The following is a 25,917-nucleotide window of genomic DNA, read 5'->3' as shown; positions in this document are numbered from 1 at the left end:
GACATCTCCGTGTGAGACTTCCGGCGGAAGTAACCAGCAAGGGGCTAGCAGTGTTAGCTTCCAGGCTCCATTGTGCCCGTTGTCGGTGAGAAGACGGTTTCGCTATGTGAGCTGAATATTTCAGTCTGCAGTGACAATATCTTCGGTTAATCTTCAATCTCCAGAGAGAATCAATCAGACTAAAATATTCGACATCGGAGGAGGAAGAGCCCGATCATCAGGTAACGTTTCCTGATCGCAGCTTCTTTTTTTTCTTTTTTTTTTTTTACTTTATTAAACAATTTGAACAAGTTTACAATACCACGAGGCATGTACACGCAAGAAGAAAACAAGACCTACAGGCTCATGGCACACATAATTATAACACAATAAAAAAATAAAAAATAAAAAAACATAAAAATAAAGAAAGTAAAATAAAATTATAAGTTAAAATAGTCAGACATCAAACAAAGTGATAGCAGAGACTGAAATAAACAAAAAAACCCAAAACAAGACAAAACAAAACAAAGGGGCATTAAACCTCAAATAAATTTAGATCAATATAGGCATTCAAAAGTTGTATTCCCTGCTTGTTTTTCAACAGTTTTAAGGTTCTGAAGTGGTTGACCATAAGGAGGTTTTTAAAGGCAGAAAAGTCAGGATTTCTATTTCCCCATTTACAGGAGTGGATGAAGAATTTGGCGAGGATCAGCAGGTTGTTAAGAATGAGGTCAATTCTTTTGTCTCTGTGGGTGGTTCCAAATATTATATCCTCTCTTTTTAAGGAACAATGCAGGGAAAGTTTTGATGAGATCCAGTCCTGGAAGTTTCTCCAAAATGTTCCAGTTTGCACACAATAGAAAAAGAGATGATCTGTAGTTTCAATGTCATTGTCACAAAAGGTACAGCTGTTGGTATCAAAGTTGAATCTTTGTCTTAATAGTTCCCTGGATGGAAAAATGTTATTGAGAATTTTAAAGTGAACTTCTTTAACTTTAGGACTCAGAGGGTATTTAAGGTAAACAGTTCTCCACTTATTAACCTCTGAATCAGAAAACAGATTTAAAATGGAGTTTTTATTTGGTCTGGCAGGAAATATAAAATTAGTTAGATGCTGATGCATCCGCTTCAGTTCAGTTAGTTACTTTTGTCCAAAAGGTTAACTCCAAACAGTTGAAGAGATGGTAACTGAAGGTTAGCTGAGTGAATATTTATATTTTGAACCAGATATTTGACTGCAGTGGGGATAGAGTTCTTCACTGTGTTAAATTGAGTACGTAAGCAGTTCAGATTGTACAACAAGCAAAATTCGTCATAAGACAACCAATCTCCACTGTTATTAAGTAAATGTCTTATGGACCAAATACCTTTTTCCATCCAGTGATCCAAATACAGAGACTTATTCCTGTGTAACACATATCTGTTGTTCCAGATGGGAGTTTGGTGAGGAGTAAAGTTGTGTGTGTACATTAGTTTCCAACACAACAAAACCTGCTTGTGAAAGGCAGATAACTTAACAGGAAGTCTGTTGACATCAAAGTCACATCTAAGAACAAAATCTATGCAACCAATCTTTTTAAACAAACCTTTGGGGAGACAATACCAGATACTATTTCCATTCATAAGAAAAGATTTCAACCAGTTTACCTTTAAAACCGCATTTAAACACTCAAAGTCAATAGCTTGTAAACCTCCATCTTTAAAGTCTTTAACCATAATTGCTTTCTTTAAGTAGTGGACTCGATTCTTCCAGATAAAATTGAAGTTCAGCTGATTTATAGCTTTAATATATTTGTTAGGTATGGCCATAGAATAAGCTGGGTATATGCATCGGGACAACGACTCCATTTTGGTTAAATAGGTTCTCCCAAACAGGGTCAGATCTCTTTGGAGCCATCTATTTAACTGAGATTTGCAGTTCTGTATTTTATGCTCTATGTTAACAGTTTCACTGAGTTTAGCATCTTTAGTTATTAAAATTCCAAGATATTTAACTGAGGATTTAATGGGGATATTGTAAGCTTCCGTCAGATCAGAGCCATGAATCGCCATCAGTTCACACTTCTGCAGGTTTAATGTTAATCCTGATGCTTTGGAGAAAGTATTAATTAACTCAAGTACTTTAGGGGTTTGGTCTAGATTCTTCAAAAAAATTGTGGTGTCATCAGCTAGTTGACTGATTATAATTTGGTCATCTAAAACATTCAATTTAGGTATATTTGAGTTTTTTATGAAAATACTCATCATTTCAACAGCCAAGATGAAGAGAAAGGGGGAAATATTGCAGCCCTGTTTTACTCCCCTATTAATGGTGAAACGTGGAGACGTACCGTGTGGCAGAGCGACTGAACTCGTGGTGCCGTTATAAAAGCTTTTTATTATTCTGCAGAAGTTTGGTCCAAATCCAAACATGTGTAAAACTCTGAAAAGAAACTGATGTTCCAACATATCGAAGGCTTTGTAGAAGTCTAGGAAAAGGATGAAACCTTTATCCTCAATCAGGTCACTGTACTCTAGTAAATCCTGCACCAGCCTGATGTTATCATGTATAGATCTTTTGGACATAAAACCTGTCTGTGTTTCAGAAATAATATCCTTAAGACCAGTCTTTAATCTATTCGTAAAGAGATACGTTAATAGTTTATAATCACAGTTTAGAAGGGTGATCGATCGGATTTGTCGAGAACTTTGTTGTCTCTTCCTGGTTTGGGTATAAGGATAATAACGCCCTGCTTCATGGTATGTGGAAGTGAATTATTACTCAAGATCTCTATAAAAACCTGGAATATAAACTCTCTGAGATCATCCCAGAAGTGTCTATAGAAATTGGCAGTAAGGCCATCAGAGCCAGGAGATTTATCCAGTTTCAAGCACATGATGGCGCTGTCTAGTTCTTCGATATTAATATCTTTGTCGCAGATTTCCTTGAAATCCTCAGAGATTTGAGGGACAAAGTCTTTGACTTGGTTTAGCAGAAAGTCGCAGTCTGGGGTTGAAAAAGAGGAACAATAAAGGTTTTGGTAAAAGTTGCTAATTTCTTTTGCAATTAGAGATTGGTCCGTACATTCATTATTATTAATAATAAGGGATTGAATGTGTTTTTTAACTTGCCTCCTCTTTTCCAGTCTGCAAAAGTATGAACTGTTTTTTTCCCCTTCCTCAATCCACTTAGCTCTGGATCTGATAAAAGCACCCCGGGCCTTTCTTTCATAGATTGAGTCCAATTTAGTTTGCAAGGTCAGGAGGTTATTTTTGTCAGCATTAGTCAACATCTGTTTAACACATAAAAGGTTTAACTCTTTAACTAACTTTACTTCTTCCAGGTCATTGTTTCTTTTTAGGTTTTTGCTAAACGAGATAGAGTAAGCCCGTATCTTATATTTGAGGTATTCCCATTTTTTGGTGTAGGTTATTATAGAATCGTCCAACTGAATCTTTTTCACTAGTTTTTTGATTTCCTTGCAATACAAATCAGATTTTAAGAGATTTGCATTGAATTTCCAAAACCCTCCATGCCTCAAACCCTCAGGAAGAGGAGTAATAAATAAATTAATGCTGCAGTGATCAGTAAGAGGAGTTGGAGACATATTGCAGTCTGATGTTAGTTTGAGAATATCATCTGTTCCCAGCCAAAAATCTATTCTAGATCTGCTTGAAGCGTCTGACTTAAACCAAGAAAACTGTTTTTCATTAATATGTTTGTCTCTCCATAAGTCAATGAGACCCAAACTGTTACAGAAATCAGACAGAAACCGGTTTGGATGGGCATTTGCGAATTTGTTTGGGTATCTATCAAGAGATTCGTCAATAACCATATTCCAATCACCACCTAATAAAACATATTTAGTAGGAAATCTGTGTTTAAGTTGTTTGATATTTACTTCAATAATAGTAAGAAGTTCTTTATTTTTCGAAATGTTACAGTAACCATAAATATTACCTAGAATTATTAACGAGTCTTCAATATGTAATACAGAAAGAGACCAACGACCATCACCATCATGTTTTGTATGAATTATTTTCCCTGGAAAGTTATTCAGTAATATAGCCACACCTGCAGATTTTGAAGTGCCATGCGAATAAGTAATCTGATCTCCCCACTGATTTGACCAAAATTTTTCATCAGAGTCCGTTGAATGAGTTTCTTGCAGAAGAATACAATGTGGATTCTTGTTTCTACAATACATAAACATTGCCTTCCTTTTAACATTTTCTCTCAGGCCCCTTACATTTAACGACAAAAACTTAAGATTAGATTTTAAAGACATAAAAAATTAAAACAAAATAAAAGATAAGTATAAAAGACACAAACCTTAATACTAAAAGTTTTGTTAAAGTAGAATGAACTAAAGGCAAGCCCCTGGGAAGATTAAGAATACCCTTTACATTATGATATGAAAACAAAAACAACCTGCATCCACAACCTTCACTAAACTTAAAACTGCTCCTTTTTTTATTGGAACAAGAACAGAAATAACCTCTGGAGCGCAGATAAGAGTTTTACTTGGACAGGCAACTTAGAGATATATCTCAATATTAAAAGGAAAAAACGGTGTGGATTTTTATTTTTTTTTAAACCCTGTAATAGGAGGATGTAAAAAAAACAGAATAATCTGTAATCTCAGAAGGGAGCTGAAGCTTTGATCACCTTGCCGTCGATCACTGCGATGTGACCTCTGTAAAACGCGATCTGGCCCTGGTAATTTTAGGCCACAGTTCTTCTCTTGCCAGCCGATCTTCCTTGATAAAATCTTGAGCAAAACGCAGACCTTGCTCTTTGCACACCGCTGAATCCTTCGTCACTTTCCAGACTGCGTCTCGATGGCGCCTCCTGGTGAACTGCAGGATGACCTGACGGGTCCGTCCCTCTTCTTTTCTTCCTAATCGGTGGATTGTATCGATCACATCTCCTATCTGGTCCGCCCACTGTGGTAAGATTTTTGAGAGAAGTTCTTCTGCCTTTTCTCTGAGGTTTTCTCCTTCTTGCTCTTTGAGGCCCGACAGCCTCAGGTTCCATCGACGCTTGTATCTTTCAGCCTCCAAGAGTTTTTCTTTCAAAGCTGCGTTTTCTTTATTCATTGCAGCAAACCTCAGTTCCAGGTTTTCCACCGTAGATTTACATTCAGCAACGCCGACTGTGTTCTGCTCCACTTGGAGAGTAATGCGGGCAAACAAGTCAGAAGTTTCTCTTAGCTGTTTTCCAAAGTCATCAACCTTGCCATCCAGAGTTTTAATGGCTGCTAAGACGGCAGCTAAGGAGACCTCAGTCTCAGTGGCTTGTTTTTTAGCAGGTGGCAGCTTAGTAGGAGTTGCGTTCAGTTGCCGTCTTGTACCGGAGGTATTTCTTGACGTTTCCATCGGAGTTTCAGCGCTAGCAGCGGCAGCATAGCTATGCATGTTTAGCTTAGCAATGTTAGCATTCTTCAGACTAGGGAAATCTTTCTCATTAACGGCCGACATCTTTTATAAGACTCTTATTTTCTTCACTTACTTTAGAGCGTGGATGTTCAGGGTTCACCTGGGGGATGAAATGATGAGTAAAGGGCCAGTTTAAGTAACTGGTTGAGGGCTGCACGGATGGAGCTCAGAATAGCGCGTGTGCCCACATCGCCATCTTGCCGGAAGTCCTCTTCCTGATCGCAGCTTCAACTTGGTTTCTGCTTCACACCTGGATTTAAACGGGTTTCTGTTGCATTAATGAATCTGGATTATTTTTAATCAGTCTGGATGTTTAAACAAGAGAGTCATTATTTTATGCAAACAAATATTAAATAAAACACAGAATGTGATTCTTGAATCCAGCTTAAATGTATGTATACATTTAAAAACCAAAGTCTAAAGTTCTGTGTAAAACCAAAGACATAAACGGGACCAAGTGCTTTTGAGAAGTTTTAACAGAGACCTGATGCCTGACCGGTACCAGCTCGACCTGCTGGATCCAAACTCTCCTGGTCAGCTGATCTGAAGGGATACAGATTAAAATCCGGCTGGGATCAATCCCAAAGTCAGTTCTGGGTTTCTGCTCTCCCTCTGAAAACCTCCGGAAAAATGATTATTCAACAATTTCCAATTACTTGTTTGCTTCCCTGCTGTAAAAAACAATTTAATTTAGTTCATATTTAAGGTAAAATCTGTTCTGCAGCTCAGGGACTTTTTGTTGTGTTGATGTTTGAGTTGAAAAAGTTGCTGACTCTTTGGTTATTTGATTTGTACTTTTATGAAGGATAAGTCTGACTAAGAACTCAAATTATCAAGAAAACTATTTCTTTCTTTGCCATCTGAGTTACAATCTTCCACGAGCTTTTTAAACACCATCCATGTTTGACGGCCAGCAGTAATAAAACTTTCTCACAGGACATGTTTGATATTTCCTGTGGATGACAGAATCAAAGTGTTTGTAATATTTCTCCTCTTTTGCTCGTTTGTTTCTGGACTTTCTGTGTTTACAGATGGATAAAAACAAAATGGTCAGAATATCATTTATTACTAATTCTACTATTTAGAAGCAGAAATGATGTGAACAGAACATGACATTACAGATCTAGTTTGGTAAATAGTTTAAGATATTTGTGTTTCATGTAGGTATATTCAAACTCTTCTTTGACTCTTTATGGTTTTTAGTTATGAAATTATATGTTGATTTGAACTGAGGGATTTTTTGTAAGCTGTTTGTTTTATGGGATGCCTGATGAAAATTAGCATCTTGCTAAAGCTAATGTGTTTATGACACTATTGTACGGTTATTAATGTGCCGGTTCACATTAAATGCATTTAACTGAGCATCAGAGTATTTAGGGTGAAACTGAACCAAATGGACGATCTGAACATCCAACCAGCCGCCTTGAATCAACAACATTCAGCTTTTGCAGTTCTCCTTTGTGCAGTAGCTGCGTTTTTCTTACAAACATTTGGAAAACTCCATAATTTACTGTCGAAAAAACACAATTTCACAATTAATATCACACTTGACTAAATTTGCCACTTCCTGTTGTCTTTGTCTCGTCTTCCTAACATTTGATTGTTGTTCACAACTCATGATGCTGGAAAGTGTTTCCATTGCAGCTTTGAATTTTGATACAGCTGAAAAGTCACTTTGTCCTCAAAATCCTTTAAGATTCCAAATTGATTTTTGTATTTCAATTTGAAAAATGGAAACGTAGCTAAAGAAGTGGAAACTGTTTCCAGAGTTCCTGGATGTTGGAAGACGTGGAAACTTTCTGTTGATCCTTTTCTGAACCCAGTTGAGTTTGATCAGCTGGTGTCACATCTGGAGAAAGTAGTTAAATAAAACCTTTGAATCGTCATTTAAGGTTTTTTCAAAGCGTCTCGCTGAAGAGTTTTGGATGTTTGTCCTTCTTGCTGAACCACTTTGTTATTGAATTCTCAGACTAAATTGAAAATAAATGTTTGAGGCCATTTCTTTAATGTGACGAGTTCTGCTGGTATTTATGTTGTATTAAATTATTATGGACTTTCCTGGTTTTAGCCACATCTGTAATAAATATGGCAGCACAGTCAAACACATTTACATCACTTCTAACCATCCTTTGATTTCTTTAACTTCCAAATGAAAACATGGCAAGAATCACAGTTGATTCAAAATGTCCTGATTCATGGAAAAAAACTTTGGTTTAAATCAGGAAGTCTCCCTGAAACCAGTAACCAGTAAGCAGTAACCAGTAACCAACACGTCTCGGTCCAGTCGTGTTAAAAGTGCTGGAGAAAATGATTCTGGAACAAATACTGTTATATTTAGAAAGTAACAATCCTCTTCAGTTTGTCTTCAGACGTAATCATTCCTCAGAGACGGCTGTAAATCACTGGTTCAGTTTTCCTGGACTTGAAGACTTTTGAACCAGAACTTACTGATCTGAAAGCTTTCATCATTTAATTTCTCAGAACGGTCATCGTCTTGGTTTCAACCAGTTTTGAAAGATTATGACCAGCGTGTCGTCATTAATAATAGTAACTCTGTCTTCTGTAAAATAGTAACAGGGATCCCACAGGGAACCGTCTCCGGTCCAGTCCGTTTCAGGCTGTATGTTCACAGTCTTCCTGAAATTTGTCCTGAGGTTAACTTCAGATCAATGGGGATCTTATTGATCAGTATCACAAGAAAAATATCCAGGAATAATTCTGGATGCTCAGTTAAACTTTAGGAGCCACGTTGATAAAATCAGCAAAACTGTTGGATCAAATATAAACAGTTTTAAAATGATTAGAAACTGTTTAACTCTTCAGTGTGCAGAGATGTTTCTGAACTCAACGATGGTCTCATTTCTCCCAGGATCTGCTGTCTGGGTTCAGACCAGCCCGACTCCAACCGTTAGCATCTAATCATGCTGTAAAGGTTTCACATCTAAAGCCAATCAGATTCCATCACTGTCACAGTTTGGCTAAATGTGGCATTTTGAACTTTCCCATAACCTTTTAAAATGGATTTGTAGGAGTTTGAACTGGAGTCACACCAGCAGATCCAGATGAAACCAGGAGCTCTGGTTACATCAGAAACAAAACTGTTTCTACTTTTAATGTTTTCTGTTTCACCGTTTGCAGATGTTGTCAACATAATGATGTGTGATTTTAAATGTCTGTCACTTCAGTTCTGAGAGGTTCTGTTTAAAAGCCCGTCTTGGTGCTGCTGCTGATCATGGGCTGTTTGTTTCTCTTGTCAAATAAACTTAATATTAATAATAACAGTCTTTTATCTAATAACTACTCACTGCCATATCTGATCCAATAAAGGAATCACTTTAGTTTAATGATAATAATACATTTTATTTCTTTTTACATAATTTAACATAAAACCAAACACAGAATAGAAATGGACAGTAAAACTACCTGAACTGGTGGGTTTTGAGTTTGGACCTGAAGTCAGAGAGTCGACGTAACTTTAGCTGCTGAAAGCTGTAGAGACAAGAAGAGCAGAAGAGGGTCTGAGGATACGGGGGGGGCAACACGAAGGGGGTCAAAAATATGGCGGGTCGAGGTTCTGAACCGTTTTGAAAGTTAGGAATACCGTGTAGCTGATGGAGCTGTGGGAGAACAGATTGAAACGGATTGAAACGATGATGATACGACTGATTTCTGGAGAGTTTTCTGTAGCAGAACAAAGAGGAGTAGAGTAATCTAAATGAGACTGGACCAGACTGGACCAGACTGGACCAGACTGGACCAGACTGGACCAGAACAGCAGAGGAGTGAGGGAAGAACAGAAACCATGAATTTATCACAGGTGAAAGTAGTGATACTATCGACATGGGAGGAGGAGGAGAGGCTGCTGTCGAGGACGACACCCGACTTTTAACCTGATGGGAGGGAAAATGGAGAAGTTATTAAGTTTACTTAGTTTTGATTTAGTACCAATTAAGAGACCTTCAGTTTTATTGCAATTTAATTCAAGAAAGTTAAGAGTGAACCAATCAGTGAGGGATGTGGGTGTCATCCACATAGCAGAGAAACTGAAGAGGTAGAGAGTAAATGATAAACAGCAAGGGTCCCAGGACAGAACCCTGGGGAACACCTGAGGTACCGGGAACAGGATGAGAGGTGAACGGGTTCAACCCAACAACCTGAGTCCAACCTGAGAGGAACGACTGAAACCAATTCAGAGATGATTTTACAGAACCAAGAGAGGATCATCTGTCAAGGAGGATGTTATGACAGATTGTGTCAAAGGTCACAGTCAGACCAAGCAGAAGGAGTTTGGATAATAAACCACCAGGAAGGAGGAGGTCATTGGTAAGTTTAAGAAGTGCTGATTCGGTACTGTGGACGGAAACCAGATTGGAATTGTTCATATAAATTATTGCTGGATAGATGAGAAAGAAGCCGAGCAGCAACTGCTCTTTCAAGAATTTTAGAAATGATTGGAAGATTTGAGATGGGACGGAAATTATTGAGGTCATTGGGATCTAGACCAGGTTCCTGAAGTATTGGGTTACAGCAGCAGGTCAGAGGATCAACAGCAGTGGGAAGGGAAGAATATATGAGGACAGAGAGGAGAGGGAGCTTTAACAGGAAATGGTGGAGGAGGATCTAAATTTAGATTTTTGAATGAATTTGGTGACGTCATCGACTGAGGAAAGAAAATGAATTAGTAAGAAAATCTGGAACAGATGATATTAAGGCAACAGTGGATCAGAGTTGCTGGTGGATTTGTGCTCTTAGAAAAAAAAACGATACCAGAGTGTTACAAAAATCAGAGGAATGCAGGTGGAAGAGAATCTAGTGGTTTGGTACAGAAAATAAAGATGTGGAGTTATTAGAACTGGGAATAATGTATTGATTTAGCTGAAGAAATGGAGTCTTTGTAGTGAAGAATATGATTGAATACATGAGTTGAATTAACCAAGGAGCAGTTTGAGACACATCTGGTTCTAAATGGAGCAACGTCGTTAGGAGGCCATGGAGGCTTTTGTTGTGTGCAGGAAGTTCATCAGGGGAAGAAAAACGGGTAGAATAATTTTACAATAAGATAAATTGTCCAGGTTGATGTCCTTAATATTACAGAAGGTTAAATTGTGTTGGAGGTTAGATTTAGAAAGAGAGAAATTAACTCCAAATGATAGAAACATGATCTGAAAAGGGCAGGAATCCACTTTGCAGTCAGTGGGCAATATCTCCTGAGCAACAAATTAAACAAGGTGGCAATTTGTTGGCTAGTTGGACCAGAGAGCTGGCAGACAGTTACAGGCCCTGTAACTGTCTGAAAAACGAGGTTGAGTGACGTAATCAAACATCACTCGATGTTTGGAGGATGTTTGATTCTGGAGGAGCAGCATTGTTGGGTGGAGCAAAACCGTTCAGATGTTTCAGTTAAGCACAGAAAATCTTTCAGTCAGAGATTTTATCCTGCATAAAATACCCTTTAGTCCTGAGCAAGTGGATGTTGAAGAGACTGAAGTTGATGTTTTTATTGTGATTGACAACAGTAACAGCTGACCGAGCCAGTTGGGCAGAGTCACTGTGCTCAACGCTGCGACCAGGTAGGTTTTTGAAATACTGTAAAACACTTTGTGTTGCCTTGTTGCTGAAAATGTGCTATATTAATAAAATGACCTTTACCTTTTACCTTTACTGTATTTCAGAACCAAAGTACTCGGTCTGGAAGAAAATAAAACTAGAAAAACCCGAGTATCAGACGTTGCTTTTAGGTTGTGTCCTGTCTAAAGACTGTAGAGAAACCTCAGTCTGCCTTAATGTGAGCTCCACCTGGCGGTTGCATATGCAACATGTTGATTCTCTGCAGCTGTCAAGCTTCTGGTGTAGCAACTGGTCAATGGAAGATGAACACAGAAAATAAGCTAAAATTAATATTGCATTTTCTGTTCTTTTTTTTCCAGATTTCCCACACCATTATTTTTGTTATTAAGCTAGATGTTGCTCATTGTTTTGTCTTCCACCAACAAGAGATCTCTGTTCTGGAAAAGAGGGAAACAGAATCTTTAAAAACCAAAGGGAGAGCCAATGAACTAGAACTTGGACACGTAAAAGGAGAGTATGGATCCAAACCTTTGCAGAACAAAGACCACATTGTACTAAAGACATGGATATCGTAATGGGGACAGATTCTGGACCTCTTGAAATAAAAGAAGAACCAGAGGAACTAGAACTGCAACAAGTTAAAGAAGATTATGATCAATCAGGATTTCAGCACATGGTAAAAATTGAGATTGAAGACATCAGTCAGGATGAAAACCAGGATGCACTGAAGCAGGAGACGGATACCTTAATGGGAAGAGACTCTCCATCTGTCGAACTCAAAGAGGAACCAGTAGAACTCAAACCTAAACAAGTGCAGGAAGAGGAGTTTGGATCAGAACCTCAGCAGATGGCAGAGAAAGAGGCTGAAGGCATCAGTCAGGATAAATACCAGAATATACTAAAGCAGGAGACTGATAATTTAGTTCTATCTGATAATGATGGAGACCAACAACAACCACCAGATGTAAATACAAACCAAATCCTCTTACAGAACTTCTCCAAAGTAGAGCTTCAGGAAATAAACACTCATGAAGCTTCAGGATCCAGTAAAGATGATTGGCAACAGAAAATGGCTCAGAAAACCAGAGGACAAAGTGATGATGTTGAGAAAGGGATGAAGGGCAGAAAAATTCAGAATAGTAAACAATGTAAAGTGTGTGGAAAATGTTTTAGATGTAATAGTGATTTAACAGGTCACATGAGAAGTCACACAGGTGAGAAGCCTTTCTCATGTGGAACCTGTGGGAAATGTTTCAATCACAAACATAATTTGAATAGCCACATGAGAACTCACACTAGTGAAAGGCCTTTCTCATGTAAAACCTGTGGAAAAGGTTTTAATCAAAAAATTAGTTGGAAATGCCACATGAGAACTCATACAGGTGAGAAACCTTTCTCATGTCTAACCTGTGGGAAATGTTTCAATCACAAACATAATTTAAATAGCCACATGAGTAGTCACACAGGTGAGAAGCCTTTCTCATGTCTAACCTGTGGAAAATGTTTCATTCAGAAGTTTAGTTTGACTATTCACATGAGAACTCACACGGGTGAGAAGCCTTTCTCATGTATAACCTGTGGAAAATGTTTCCGTCATAAACATGATTTGAATCGCCACATGACGACTCACACAGGTGAGAAGAAGCCTTTCTCTTGTTCAGTCTGTGGAAAAGGTTTGGTTCAGAAACGTAATTTGAGTGTTCACATGAGAACTCACACAGGTGAGAAACCTTTCTCATGTATAACCTGTGGAAAAAGTTTCATCCAAAAACGTAGTTTAAATAGTCACATGATAAGTCACAGAAGTGAGAAGCTCTTCTCATGTATAATCTGCGGAAAGGGTTTCAATAAAAAATCTAATTTTGCCTGCCACATGAGGATTCATACAGGTGAGAAGCCTTTTTCATGTCTAACCTGTGGTAAAGGTTTTAATCAAAAAAGATTTTTGAGTACCCACATAACGACTCACACTGGTGAGAAGCCTTTCTCATGTTTAACTTGTGGAAAAGGTTTTATGCAAAAACATAGTTTGACTAGCCACATGAGAAATCACACAGGTGAAAAACCTTTCTCATGTTTAACTTGTGGAAAAGGTTTCATTCAAAAACGTAGTTTGACAAGCCACATGAGCTATCACACAGGTGAGAAGTCTTTTTCATGTGGAACTTGTGGAAAGAGTTTCAATAAAAAATCTACTTTTACTAGCCACATGATAACCCACACAGGTGAGAAGCCTTTCTCATGTTTTACTTGTGGAAAAAGTTTCATTCAAAAACGTAGCTTGAGTAGACACAATAGAACTCACACAGGGGAAAAGCCTTTCTCATGTATAATCTGTGGAAAGAGTTTCTATAAAAAATATAGTTTCACTTACCACATGAGGATTCATACAGGTGAGAAACCCTTCTCATGTAAGACCTGTGGAAAAGGTTTTAATCAAAAAAGATTTCTGAATACCCACATGCTAGCTCACACAGGTGAGAAGCCCTTCTCATGTCTGACCTGTGGAAAAAGTTTCATTCAAAAACGTAGTTTGAATAGCCACATGCTAGCTCACACAGGTGAGAAGCCTTTCTCATGTCTGACCTGTGGAAAGAATTTCCTTCAGAAACGTAGTATGACTAGCCACATGAGAATCCACACAGGTGAGAAGCCGTTTTTATGTTTGACCTGTGGGAAAGGTTTCCTTCAAAAATGTAGTTTGACGTGCCACATGAGATCTCACACAGGTGAAAAACCTTTCATATGTGGAACTTGTGGAAAAGGTTACAGTCGTAAACATAGTTTGATTAAGCATCTTACAACTCACAAAATGGAATCTTTTCCCATTTCATACTTGTAATAAAGGTCTCTGTAGCTGTATTTCACCTACTGAAACTTGTAAAACTGTAAATAGAAACTGTTTAAAGTTACCCATACAAGTCGGAAGGCTTTATTGTTATTAATGCTGCTGCTGAATTCAAAGACATTTAAATTCTCTTACATTTGTGCAAATCTTTGGATAATTAAACCTACTTATGCAGATAAATAGTTTTGAGGTCTGTGCTCAGACTTTCAGACTGACATTGTTTAAACCTGGCATGTTCTTGTTCTGGCTCATTTAACTGGAGAATTTAGCTGAGATCCCTGGCATAGATATGAGTTAATAATAATACATGATAGTAATGACTCTGTGACTACAAAAGCAGCATCAGAAGATGTTCCTCTGAACGGGTCTGAGATGGGAATGAAGAAACATTGGATTGGTTTCAGTTTTGGTCTAAATATTCAGTTGAATCTACAAGTAGAATAAGACATAAAATCACGACCCCTGAAGTAGTTGGGATGTTTATCTACAAGGTAGATCAAAGTTGAAACTTACTGTCAAATGATTTTCTTTGTATTTGACATTTTGTGACAGGTCTTTGAATAAATCTGGATATTGAACCATCTTGTCTTCTACTCTTTATTCTTAAGCGGGTTTTTATTCTTAAAAATATGAGAATGGGAATATCAAAGTTAGTTGCTTTTGGTATTCTTTTTAGTAGTTTGTTGTTCTTGTAGCTGTTTGTCAGTTTCTATCAGAAAGGATGTTCAGGAAAAATAACTCCATAAAGATTAATGTCTAGTTATGTGATGGTTTGTAATAATAGTTTTGCTCTGTCTGTTTTTTTCACAGATTGTATTGAAATGATGCATGATGTGAAATAAAAAGAATAACAAAAAGAGACATTTCTCTGTATTTAATCAGTGACAACTATTAAAATGAATGAACATGCCTGTCAATCTACAGCATAAAAAACCCTTTAAAAAATGAAGTAAGTCTGTTATGTGGATTAATGCTGGACTAAATTATATTAATGTTCATCAAAAAATCAGTCTGACTATCAATTTAATACTGAACTCAAACTTCGACCAGAGTCCATCAGAGTCCACAGACTGAATCATATGAATCTGCAGATCTGTGTTTGCATGACCTTCAACCTTCTCGATTATTTGCTGGGAAAGTTTAAATCAAACTGCCAAAAAAATCCCTATGAATAAAAATAGAATTATCTGAAAAATAACAGCTCTCTTAATTTTCCAAGTATCCGTTTGCTCCAGGTTGTTACCTTAATGCTGACTTCACTCTAAAGACAGCACCTGTAGAAGATTTGAATCTGTGTCATCAGTGAACTCCTGCAATCAGTTGAACCTTGAAAATGTTTTCAGCTGTGATGCTCCTTTTTTTGGTCAATATAAGATGAACAGAGAACCACCTACTGCAGGTAATAAGCTAAAATTTTAATATTCAATTTTCTGTTTTCATTTTTTCAGATTTGACACATTATGTCTGTTATCAAGCAAGATGTTCTTGCTCATCATTTTATCCTCAACCAACAAGACATCTCTTTTCTGAACCAGAGGGAATCTCTGAAAAGCAAAGAGAGAGCAGAGGAACCAGAACTTGTACAAGTACAAGAAGAGCATGAGTCAGAACCAGAACTTACTGCACCAAAGCTAGAGATGGAAAACACAAAAGGAAGAGATTCTGAAATGAAAGAAGAGCCAGAGGAACTAGAAGATGATAATCAATTAGGATCTCTGCAGATTGTAAAGATTGAGGTTGAAGACATCAACCAGGATGGAAACCAGGATGTACTGGACCAAGAGATGGATACTTTAATGGGAGCCAATTCTGTATCTCACCAAATCAAAGAGGAACCAGTAGAACTAGAACTTAAACAAATAAAGGAACAGGAAGATGGATCAGGACTTGAGCAGATGGCAAACATTGAGGCTGATGGTATCAGTCAGGATGAGGACCAGAAAGTACAGAAGGAGGAGATTGATATCTTAATCCTAAAGCTTTCTGATGATGAAACAGACCACCAACAACTGGAGCTCAATGGAACTCAAATCATCTCTCAGAACATCCCTGAAGCAGATCATCATCAGGGAATAAAGACTAACGAAGCCTCGGGATCCCGCAGAGATAAACAGCAACAGAAGACCAGAAGTGAGGATGAAGAGCAAAGGATGAAGGGCAAGAAAATTCCAAAGGATAAAACATTGAAACAGTGCAAAGTGTGTCATAAAAGTTTCAAATTCAACTGTGGATTAACAGTTCACATGAGAACTCACACAGGTGAGAAACCTTTCTCATGTATAATCTGTGGAAAGTCTTTTAATCAAAAAGGTAATTTGATTAGCCACATGAGAACTCATACAGGTGAGAAACCTTTCTCATGTCTGACCTGTGGAAAAAGTTTCAATCAAAAACATATTTTGAATTGTCACATGAGAACTCACACAGGTGAGAAGCCATTCTCATGTAAAACTTGTGGGAAATGTTTCAGGCACAAAAATGATTTGAATAGCCACATGAGAATTCACACAAGTGAGAAACCTTTTTCATGTTTAACCTGTGGAAAGGGTTTCAATACAAAGCGTAATTTGACTAACCACATGACAAATCATACAGGTGAGAAGCCTTTTTCTTGTATAACCTGTGGAAAAGGTTTCAATCAAAAAGGTCACTTGAATAGGCACTTGAGAACTCACACGGGTGAGAAGCCTTTCCCATGTATGACGTGTGGAAAATGTTTCAATCAAAGAGGAAGTTTGACAAGCCACATGAGAACTCACACAGGTGAGAAGCCTTTTTCATGTATAATTTGTGGAAAGGGTTTCAATGCGAAACGTAATTTGACTAACCACATAAGGAATCATACAGGTGAGAAGCCTTTCTCATGTGGAACCTGTGGCAAAGGTTTCAGTCATAAAAAAAGTTTGACTAACCATGTTATAATTCACACAAAATAGAAACTTTTCAAGTAACGCAAAGTCATGTGACCGGGGCGAGGAATGTAGCTTGTTAACTGTAGCGCCACACTCTTCCTGATGTACCTTTGTTTTCATATATGATCTTTTGGTTGACATGTTCACCAAGTAGAAAGTGATGACGAGAATGTCGCAGAACCAATCTGTCAAACAGCTCAAAAACAAATGAATGTCCGCTCTGCTGACAGTAAAGAAACTATTAACCTAGTTAAGCTGGAGCATGCGGCGGTGGCGTAGGGGATAGCACGATACACATTTGGAGGCCTTGAGTCCTCGACACGGCTGTTGAGGGTTGGATTCCCTGACCCGGCGATATTTACCGCATGTCTTCCCCCCTTCTCCTTCCCCCTTTTCTGTCAGCCTGCTGTCATATAAGGGACACTAGAGCCACAAAAGACCCCCTGGTGGGGATAAAAACAAAAAACAAAACCTAGTTAAGCTAGCAGTAGCAGAAGCCAGAACTACCCCAGTGGAAGAAGTGGTTGACCAATTTTCAGGCTAAACACAAGCTATGGTGACGGAGCAGATCGCTGAAAATCTGATTGCTATCTGAGCAGACACCTCAGAGTGTTTAGAAACCACCACTAGCTGCCTAACAGATGTGGATAGCCGCCTCTCTACATTGGTGGGCAAGCTAGCAACACTGTGCACCACACTGAAGGAAAAAGTAACAGATCTGGTGGAGAGGTCGGCCAGAGACAACATAAAGATAGATGGGATTCCTGAAACAGCTAACCTTCTCAGCTATTTGTTCGATGCTGTCCTGAAGTGGTTCCTGGAGACGCCATCAGTTGAAACTGTGCGAATCGGTCCGACAGGGAAAAAGTCCAACTGTTGGCCAATTCTGTGTACCGTTCTGCTGACGTTTACTGACAGAGATGGGTCCAATGTTTGGAGGTAAACCAGACTCATTAAGTGCTGTTTGTTATGTTCATATATAAAAATGTTCTGCCCTTTATTGACCTCTAGCTCCATGGTGACAGGACGATCTCTGGGGAATCCATTGGAAAGGAAACTTTTACTCTTTCAATTCATACTCAGAATGTATTTCACCCCAAGAATGGAATTGCTATGAAAATGATTTCATTTCCTAATTATGACTTATGCACACTTAATAATCATTGTGATTAATGATTATTGATTGTATAATTATTGTATTTGGGTTGTGCTAATGTTTTTGTAAACAACAAAAATGACGTGGCTCTTGGATGACGAAGACGTGACGAGATGTCGGAGTTTTAATTGACACAAAGCTAAAGGAGAATGTTTGTGGGCCAGTCAGACATCAACATGTTGGGTATTTCTGCCAGTCAAAAGCTGAAGCGTATCAATAATGCTGCTCCATCCTGTTTGGTCACGCCCACCACCTGAATGACTTGAATCACGGCGTATAACAGCATCATGTTATATGAAGGGACTGTCTGAACAGAAACCCTGAAGGGATTTATGGCCGTCACCGTTTGACAGAAGAACTCGATTATCTCAGCAGACGGTGGTAAATGTGGATTTAAACTTGGTGAACAAAATTCTAGGAATCTTACAAAATACCAAAACCTCAACATGCAGATACTTTTTCAAAGGTAAGTTACACTAATCTCTGTTATATGATAGTCATACAATGTTACTCAATTATCAGCTTGTGTTAAATTTAGTAGTTATGAAGTTCCACATAACTGGCGCACGTGGGTGCTATCTTCATTTTAAAGTTTGCTTGGTTGCTCTGTAAAGTCAGTTGATTCTCTGATATGTGTTACTATTATCTGAGGAACCTGTGAGATTTATGGATGGGCTGAGGCTGCCACCATCTTGTAAAATACAGAATCAGCCTTAAATGTTAATGAAACACAGAAACATCAAAACGAGGTCCACTATGGACCTGACGTGACGACAACAAACATGGCTGCTCTCAACATCCACACCCTTTTTCAAACGACAACCTTTTCCCTCAACGCATCCGCAGAAATGAAAACTGTCCCTGAAAGACGGACGTGAGTAAAAAGAGTCTCATCTCTTGCTCACCGTCAGTGAGGCTGAAGATCAGAAAGTGTGTCTGTGATTCTCTGTAGAGTTCAGACCTGAGCTTCAGAATCACTTCACTCAAAAATCTCCTGGGAATGAAACGGAGCACGAGACTTTTGTGTTTTACTCTTAGTAAAATACTGTGGTTTGATTCTTGAGTTGAAATGTTCACTGATGCAGTCCTATTCACTCATTTGATTTTGAATCGGGTTGGTCTTTTGGTTTATGGTAACATATTCCATGAAGAATGTTTCTGCAATAATGCAATATGAAAGTTATGGACAGCGTGTAGATTTTCATCCTACTGGTGGAAATATTCTGTAATTGCTGAAGGTGCGATCAGAAAAATAGACATTTATAAAATTAACTCTGTTCGTGTATGAATTGTATTTTCGGAAAATAACTTTATGCCACAACTGAGTAAAAACAAAACTCATTTTGATCATTTCATCAAGTGAATTGATGAAAAAGTATTTTCATTTTACATAAAGTTATGTTGACTAGATTGTAGATTTAGTTGACTAAATTTCATTAAACTTGTTTGACTACAACAATTTCTTTTGGCTAAATGTAAATAAAGATTTTCTGTAGAAACCAACCCTGCATTGTATCATTTTTTGGTAAAAGTCTGATCCACGTGTGGCTTCTGGAGGTTTGGAGCTGAGGAGCAGTGAGCATGCAGACGGTCTGAGGAGGAGGAAGAGCAGCCATGTGAAGAGAAACTCTGGATCTTCACTGAGAGTTTGTAGAAGACTGAAGGAAACCAGGAAGCTGCACAGAGGGTGGGATCCAGACTGGTAACCTTTAAAGCAGCCATTCTTACCCATCGGGCCCACATTTGGGCCGCCAGCGCCACCTAGAGGTCTGCAAGAAACTCCCAGGATGTTACCAGTAGGCCGCGGTGTAGTGAAGTTTTCAGAAACCAGAGATTTTACCGTCAGAATTCAGGCGCTGAGTTACAATACAAGTTTCCACCACTTGGTGGCAGTAATGTGCCATCAGTTGTTTAATAAGCTCTAAGGAGCAGAAGAAGAAACCAGGCAATACTGGAGACGATTTAATGTGAAAATACTTCCGTCTCCAGCGCTGAGGGCTGCAGCTCCTCTTCCCATTAACAACCAGTAGATCCACCTTCACTGGGTCTTACCTTCACTTATGAACTCCATTCATAAGTGAAGGTAAGACAGGAATAACTTTTTGTTTAGTTTTTTAATGAAATGTACGTTCTGTGAGCTAGTTTGTATGTTTAAAGAAACATAACCTGAAAACTGCTGTTAGATGAGCTAATAGCAGCTGTAGCTAATCTGATCTGATCTAATTTTTTTCCTCTCTTGCTCTCGGTGAAGGTGGATGCTTTTTCCTCTGCTCCCTTCCTGCCCTGCTTGCTCTATATTTTTGGAGCCTCTCTTTGCACATCCTCCAAATCTACAAGTTATTGATCTGCTCAGCTGCTCTCAATGCAGTTGATCAAGTTTCCTCAACAAGGAGACAATTGCAAACTTCATGAAAGGATGAAAAAACACAAAAATCGACAAATTAAATGATTACATCAGACGATTATCTGTTGATAATCACTTATTTAATTCATGGATTAATAAAGTGAAGACACAATATAAAACATCAAACGTTACAGAGCCTGAACCTCAGGAGGTCCAGTTCAGACACATGGAGCTCCGCCCAGTGAAGTCGCTCTCTGGCCAGACTGGCTGCTGGTCACACTGGTTTCCTGACCTTAACCAGTTAGAAAAACTGTCATCCTGAGACATTAAAGAGGATCAGACTCATCTCTGAACTGCTGGGCCACGGCGTCTTGATGTTGGAGGAGTTTTATAAAAGATTGCAATGATTTTAAACTAAGTGTCTTCCTTCAGTATTTGGCAGGAGAAAAATTAATCTAGCGTCAAAATATTCACCATAACAGTTTAATTATAAATGCTGCACTTAGACAATCTCAGGACAGTTGTGGAAAGAGAAAGTTCATAAATTCAATTCATTTACAGATATTTTGACTCTAGTGGGTTTTACTGAACCATCGTTGGACAGGAAACAGGAAGAGAGAGAAGAAACAGAGACCAGGAAATGAACCTCAGAGAACTACACTAACAACTGCAGCTGCTGCGCTCTAACTGAACAACGCAGCACCGTGTTTCTTAGTATTTTCTAAACTGAACAACTTTCAGCTTTTAATAATAATAAAGTGTTTATCTTGAAATTTCCAGATCATCTTTAGGTTCAGTTCTTCACACATCAGTTCACCTTAATCTGACTGATCAACCACACGGTTTAGATCCTCACCTGTGTGAGTCTTCATGTGACGAGCCAAGTCATTACTCTGTCTGAAAGGCTTGTCACATAATGCACAGCTATACGGTTTCTCTCCTGTGTGGGTTCTAAGGTGACGGGTCAGATCATTTCTCTGTCTGAAGGATTTGCTGCATAGCTGACAGGGGTAAGGCTTCTCTCCGGTGTGGGTCATCATGTGATACCGCAAGGTTGTTTTCTGGACAAAACCTTTACCGCAAGCCAGACACTGGAAAGGTTTCTCTCCTGTGTGAGTTCTATGATGACGAGTCAAATCGTTCCTCTGCCTGAAAGACTTATCACACACTTCACAAGCATACGACTTCTCCCCAGTGTGAGTCCTCATGTGTCTGGACATGCTGCTGCAGTCACTGAATGATTTACCACACACGTTACAGCAACACGGCTTCTCCCCTGTGTGGGTTCTCAAGTGAACGGTCAAATGCCCGCCGAAACGGAAAAGCTTCCCACACACTTTGCAGATGTACGGTTTCTCCCCAGTGTGAGTCCTCATGTGTCTGAGCATGCTGCTGTACTCACTGAAGCTTTTACCACACACTGAACATGAAGACGGCTTCTCACCTGTGTGAGTTCTCATGTGACGTGTCAGGTCACCATTTTGTCTGAAAGATTTGTCACACAATTCACAATTAAATGGTTTCTCTCCTGTGTGAGTCCTCAGGTGACGCACAAAGTCACAACTCCGCCTGAAAGATTTATCACATGACTCACAGGAATATGTCTTACTGCCTGTGTGAACTCTCAGGTGACGACTCAGCTTAGACTGCTTGTTAAAGGCTCTCCCACAGGTCCCACATGAGAAAGGTTTCTCAGCCATGTGCGTCCGCCTGTGGCGAGTGAAGTCACTGCTGTGTCCAAAAGATTTCTGACACACCTCACACTGGTATGGTTTCTCACCTGTGTGAGTTCTAAGATGGCAGGTCAAATCACTCCTCTGTATGAAGGATTTACCACAAAATCCACAGCTGTGCGGCCTCTCTCCTGTGTGCGTTCTCATGTGGTAACTTAAGGTGGTTTTCTGGATGAAGCCTTTACCGCACACTGGACATTGGAAGGGTTTCTCGCCAGTGTGGGTTTTCATGTGCAGAGTTAGGTCCGGCTGCCTGAGGAAACATTTCCCACAAGACTGACATGAAAAAGGCTTCTCACCTGTGTGAGTCCTCAGGTGAGCAATCAAGTACCTGTGCTGCCTGAAACTTTTACCACACACGTCACAGGACACATCTGTCTTACGTCTCTTGGACTTTGAGTTGTCCTCAGGACTCCTGGATGTCCAACATCTCTCAGGTGGGTTCTGGTCTGTCTGGGTTCTGACTGTGTTTTGGGCTTCAGGAAAGAACTGGTTCTGGTTTGGTTCTGGGTCCATGGTGTCATGGACTGGTATCATGAAGGTTTCGGTCTCCTCCTTCACTACAACCTGCTGATAGCAGCAGATGTCCTCCAGCTCCTCCTTCATCTCCATCGTCTGCTCCGGTTCCGGATCCATATGGACTATTCCCAGGTCAGCAGGGCTCAACAGAGACCTGCTGCTCTCCTGCTTCACTACAAGCAACCCTTCATCCTCTTCTTCCTCACTGAGTTGAGCTTCTGGTTCCTTCTTTGTCTCCCTCATCTGCTGTGGTTCTGGTTCCTCCTGCTCCTTATTCATCTCCGGTCATCTGGGATCTTTGGGTCAACAGTAGAGTCTCTAAGAGCTGAATCACAGCAAGACATGAGAAAATAAAACTGCAACCTCAACAGTTTATTACTGCAGATCACAGAAACAATTAATTTATCACCAATAATCTGCTGTTATATCACAAGAGGATTAAAAAGGAATTTAGGCTTTTGTTCTGAATTCTGGCTTTAATCTTAATTTAGACTTCTATCTCAGAATATTTCAATTTAAGTACTTTTGATATATTAACATCAGAACTCTGGAAAAACCTGAATTATAAAACTAAAGTCAGAATTCTGGGGGAATATAATTCCTCCTTTTTTTCAGTTGTCTTAATTTCTTAAAGTTGCATCTAAATCTGAACATTTATTAAGTGAATTAGTGAACATAAAGACCTGAGACGAGAGTTTTCCTTCTTAGATCATTTTAAAACACAGGAAGTTGATGTTCAGACACAGGAAGTTCTTCTTGTTAATGTCAAACAGTTCAATAAACAAGCCAGGTAGAAATATTTATAAGGAATGTTTTCCAGGTGAGCCTGTTTTATCACTCGTGGCAACAACGAGCTCAAAATGCAGGAATGTCAGGAAAATCCAGTTTGTTCTTTTCCCTCAAAATGCCAATATGGAAATTACAAACCAACATATTCATTAATCTGAATATGTTGCTTTCATATTTGAAAACATGCTTTTATTTTGAAGGCGCTGCAGGCTCTGTGGTAGCAGTGTCTCATTTTCGGATCATGTAGATCAGTGTTTCCCAACCCTGGTCCTCAAGGATCACTGCCCTGCATGTTTTAGGTATTTCCTTGCTTCAGTGCAGCTGATTTCAATTGATGACTGATTAACAGGTGTTTGTTGAACTGCAATCAGTTGAATCAGGCACATTAAAGCAGGGAAACCTCTAAAACGTGTAGGACAGTGTGCCTTGAGGACCAGGGTTGGGAAACACTGATGTAGATCACTGTTTCCCAATTCCAGTCCTCAGGCCCCCCCTGCCTGCATGTTTTAGACCAGAACAGCTGATTCAAATGATTGCATGACATCTTCTGCAGCCCCCAAGTCCTGCAGGAGCCTGTTAATCACCCAAAGATTCAATCCAGGTGTGGCAGAAGGGAAACACCTAAAACATGCAGGCGGGTCCTGAGGACTGGAATTGGGAAACACTGCTGTAGGACAATGTGGTCATGCTGCAGGTGTATCTTTATTTAGTTGTGGGTACTGTAGTGTCTAATAACGCAGCAGAAAGGATTTCGCTGCTCCAGCTTCTGAACAGGACAGTGACAGGAAATCAAACTGGTCTGCAGTAATACCAACCAGGACCAGGAGGGCCTTAGCGCTGTTAATCACTCACATCTACATGCTGCTCACCCCCCTTCTTTCTGCTATGCTACAGCTGGTTCACTACAACAGAGCCTGTCATGAATGCTACGCCTTGTTAGCATAGCCACTGATGACGGAGGATAAATTGTTTTTCTGGATGGGTAAATTGTTTCTCCTCCTAGCACATTAAGCAGCGCATACATGAGCTTGATTGACAGTGCCAAGTCCCTCCTCTTGGCTCTGATTGGTTGTTTCTGACCGGGAGTATTTCTGTAGATGCTAATAGTAGCATTACTTAATTTTTTTCCCACAGATTACCTGTCTCATGATACTGTCACAAAGTGATGACACTTTTAATATTTGTAAAAACACTTTAAATAAAAATGTTACACAATGAAGCTTTAGGGGAAAAAAAGCAAACAGACTAAAAAAATTTGTCTGAATTATTTGTGTTTTATGTATTTATGTGTATATCCATGTTTGACCTTCATGTCGTGAGTCATTCACTTTTACAAAACTAATTACTGTCCTGCTGGGGGGTTTTATTTAGCCCTCTTTAAAACCATCATGGATACACACCTGCTCAGGAGTCCCAAACATTTTGCTCCTTATAGCTAAAACAAGAGACGTTTGATCTGATTTCATTTCAGACGGGGAGGGGAAAAGGCGCATGCGCTTTTTATTGGGTGTATGTAAATTTGTGGCCTCTGCTGTAGATATTTATATTATCTCATTTTAAAGTCTCTGCCGCCAATTGTGACCTTAGTATGATGGGTACCTACGTACGGCAGCCGTTTCCCCAGATAGTACTAAAGCCATTTTTAAACCGGATTCTCTCTTGCTACAATTTGTTAAATAAACAGAAACTTGTAAATTACAGAAAACAGCAAGAACGGAAAAATGTTCACAGTACTGCAAATACACAACTGAATTATCAATAAAATGTAATATTTTTCCTGTAAACACAATCCCACCTTTTATATAATAAATTCAGTTATCGTCCTTGTGTTTTAATCAGGCATCTTTCTAGCTCCTATAAACACCGGCCTCAGGCGCAGAGGCTCGTGAGTAGATCTGAAACACCTCCTCCTGGGGACGAAGCTGAAATATTCCTCTTTCTGCGTTAATTTCATGGTTTCTGCTTTAACATCTGCTGGGTTATTATTTATTCTGATTATGAATCTGCAGTTTGCACTTCTATCCCAGTAAAAAAAGGAAAGAAAAGGCAATAAATACGGATACCTTCTGCTTCCTCCGCGGCACCAACTAGATCCTGGATCCTCCTCTCGGTTTCGTTCGCTCTCGGAACCGCCCGCAATTAAACCACCTTGTTCTTCCGGACCGGACTCGGTTCTCCACCTGTTTCCCAAGAGTCCAGTATACTAATAGATGCAGCTCAAGCAGCAAAAAACACGATAGACAGAGGCTAACGCTGCTAGCGCAGTATTCTGTTTTTCCGCCGGATGTACGTTCAACGGCGTTCAACCAGGAACAGTGACCGCCCCTTGAGTTCCGCCTCCAGCTGGAAACTTTCCAGACGGTGTTCACTTTGTTTTTGCTTGTTTCAAACATAATGTGTAACTTAAATGGTTTTATTTACAACTAAGAATGGAACTTTACTCAGAAAATTGTTTTAAAAGTCTAAAAACCAGAGAAAATGACCAGAGATGGGCAGTAACTGGTTGTATTTGAGAATTGTTTGAGAAAGATTTTGTTGAGTAACATGATATGTTTTTCTACTACTTGAATAACATTATTGTAAGATAACACTACTTTTACTTGAGTACCATTTCTGGACCCTCAACCCGGTAAAAGTAAGAACACAATACA

At 39.2% G+C, this 25,917-nt stretch overlaps 3 protein-coding genes across 4 annotated transcripts; 2 read left to right on the top strand and 1 right to left on the bottom strand.

Moving 5' to 3' along the window:
- Nucleotides 1-85: 85 nt before the first annotated feature.
- LOC122838081 (zinc finger protein OZF-like) lies at nucleotides 86-20,268 on the top strand. Its single transcript, XM_044128454.1, has 2 exons — nucleotides 86-221; nucleotides 15,262-20,268. Exon 2 carries the CDS (start codon nucleotides 15,274-15,276, stop codon nucleotides 16,747-16,749), a length of 1,476 nt encoding a protein of 491 aa, XP_043984389.1. The 5' UTR covers nucleotides 86-221; nucleotides 15,262-15,273; the 3' UTR covers nucleotides 16,750-20,268.
- On the top strand, nucleotides 95-15,253 carry LOC122838057 (oocyte zinc finger protein XlCOF6-like). The gene is made up of 2 exons (XM_044128398.1): nucleotides 95-221; nucleotides 11,325-15,253. The coding sequence occupies exon 2, from the start codon at nucleotides 11,528-11,530 to the stop codon at nucleotides 13,805-13,807; it is 2,280 nt and encodes a 759-aa protein (XP_043984333.1). The 5' UTR covers nucleotides 95-221; nucleotides 11,325-11,527; the 3' UTR covers nucleotides 13,808-15,253.
- Nucleotides 20,269-20,343: 75 nt separating the features above from the next.
- LOC122838071 (gastrula zinc finger protein XlCGF57.1-like) lies at nucleotides 20,344-25,620 on the bottom strand. Of its 2 annotated transcripts, none has more exons than XM_044128439.1 (2): nucleotides 25,330-25,620; nucleotides 20,344-22,802 (listed from the first exon to the last, which is right to left on the bottom strand). In XM_044128439.1, the coding sequence occupies exon 2, from the start codon at nucleotides 22,754-22,756 to the stop codon at nucleotides 21,044-21,046; it is 1,713 nt and encodes a 570-aa protein (XP_043984374.1). In that variant the 5' UTR covers nucleotides 22,757-22,802; nucleotides 25,330-25,620; the 3' UTR covers nucleotides 20,344-21,043. The 2 variants fall into 2 exon arrangements, with proteins under 2 accessions (XP_043984374.1, XP_043984373.1); XM_044128438.1 differs by lacking the exon at nucleotides 25,330-25,620 and adding an exon at nucleotides 23,161-23,240.
- Between the last annotated feature and the right edge of the window lie 297 nt (nucleotides 25,621-25,917).

The sequence above is a fragment of the Gambusia affinis genome, linkage group LG10 (assembly GCF_019740435.1).
Source record: "Gambusia affinis linkage group LG10, SWU_Gaff_1.0, whole genome shotgun sequence".
NCBI classification, from domain to species: Eukaryota; Metazoa; Chordata; class Actinopteri; order Cyprinodontiformes; family Poeciliidae; genus Gambusia; species Gambusia affinis.
This window is presented reverse-complemented; position numbering and strand designations above follow the sequence as displayed.

Coding starts and splice junctions, on each gene's coding strand:
- LOC122838057 (XM_044128398.1), top strand. CDS start 11,528: ATGGATATCGTAATGGGGACAGATTCTGGACCTCTTGAAATAAAAGAA.
- LOC122838071 (XM_044128439.1), bottom strand. CDS start 22,756: ATGAATAAGGAGCAGGAGGAACCAGAACCACAGCAGATGAGGGAGACA.
- LOC122838081 (XM_044128454.1), top strand. CDS start 15,274: ATGTCTGTTATCAAGCAAGATGTTCTTGCTCATCATTTTATCCTCAAC.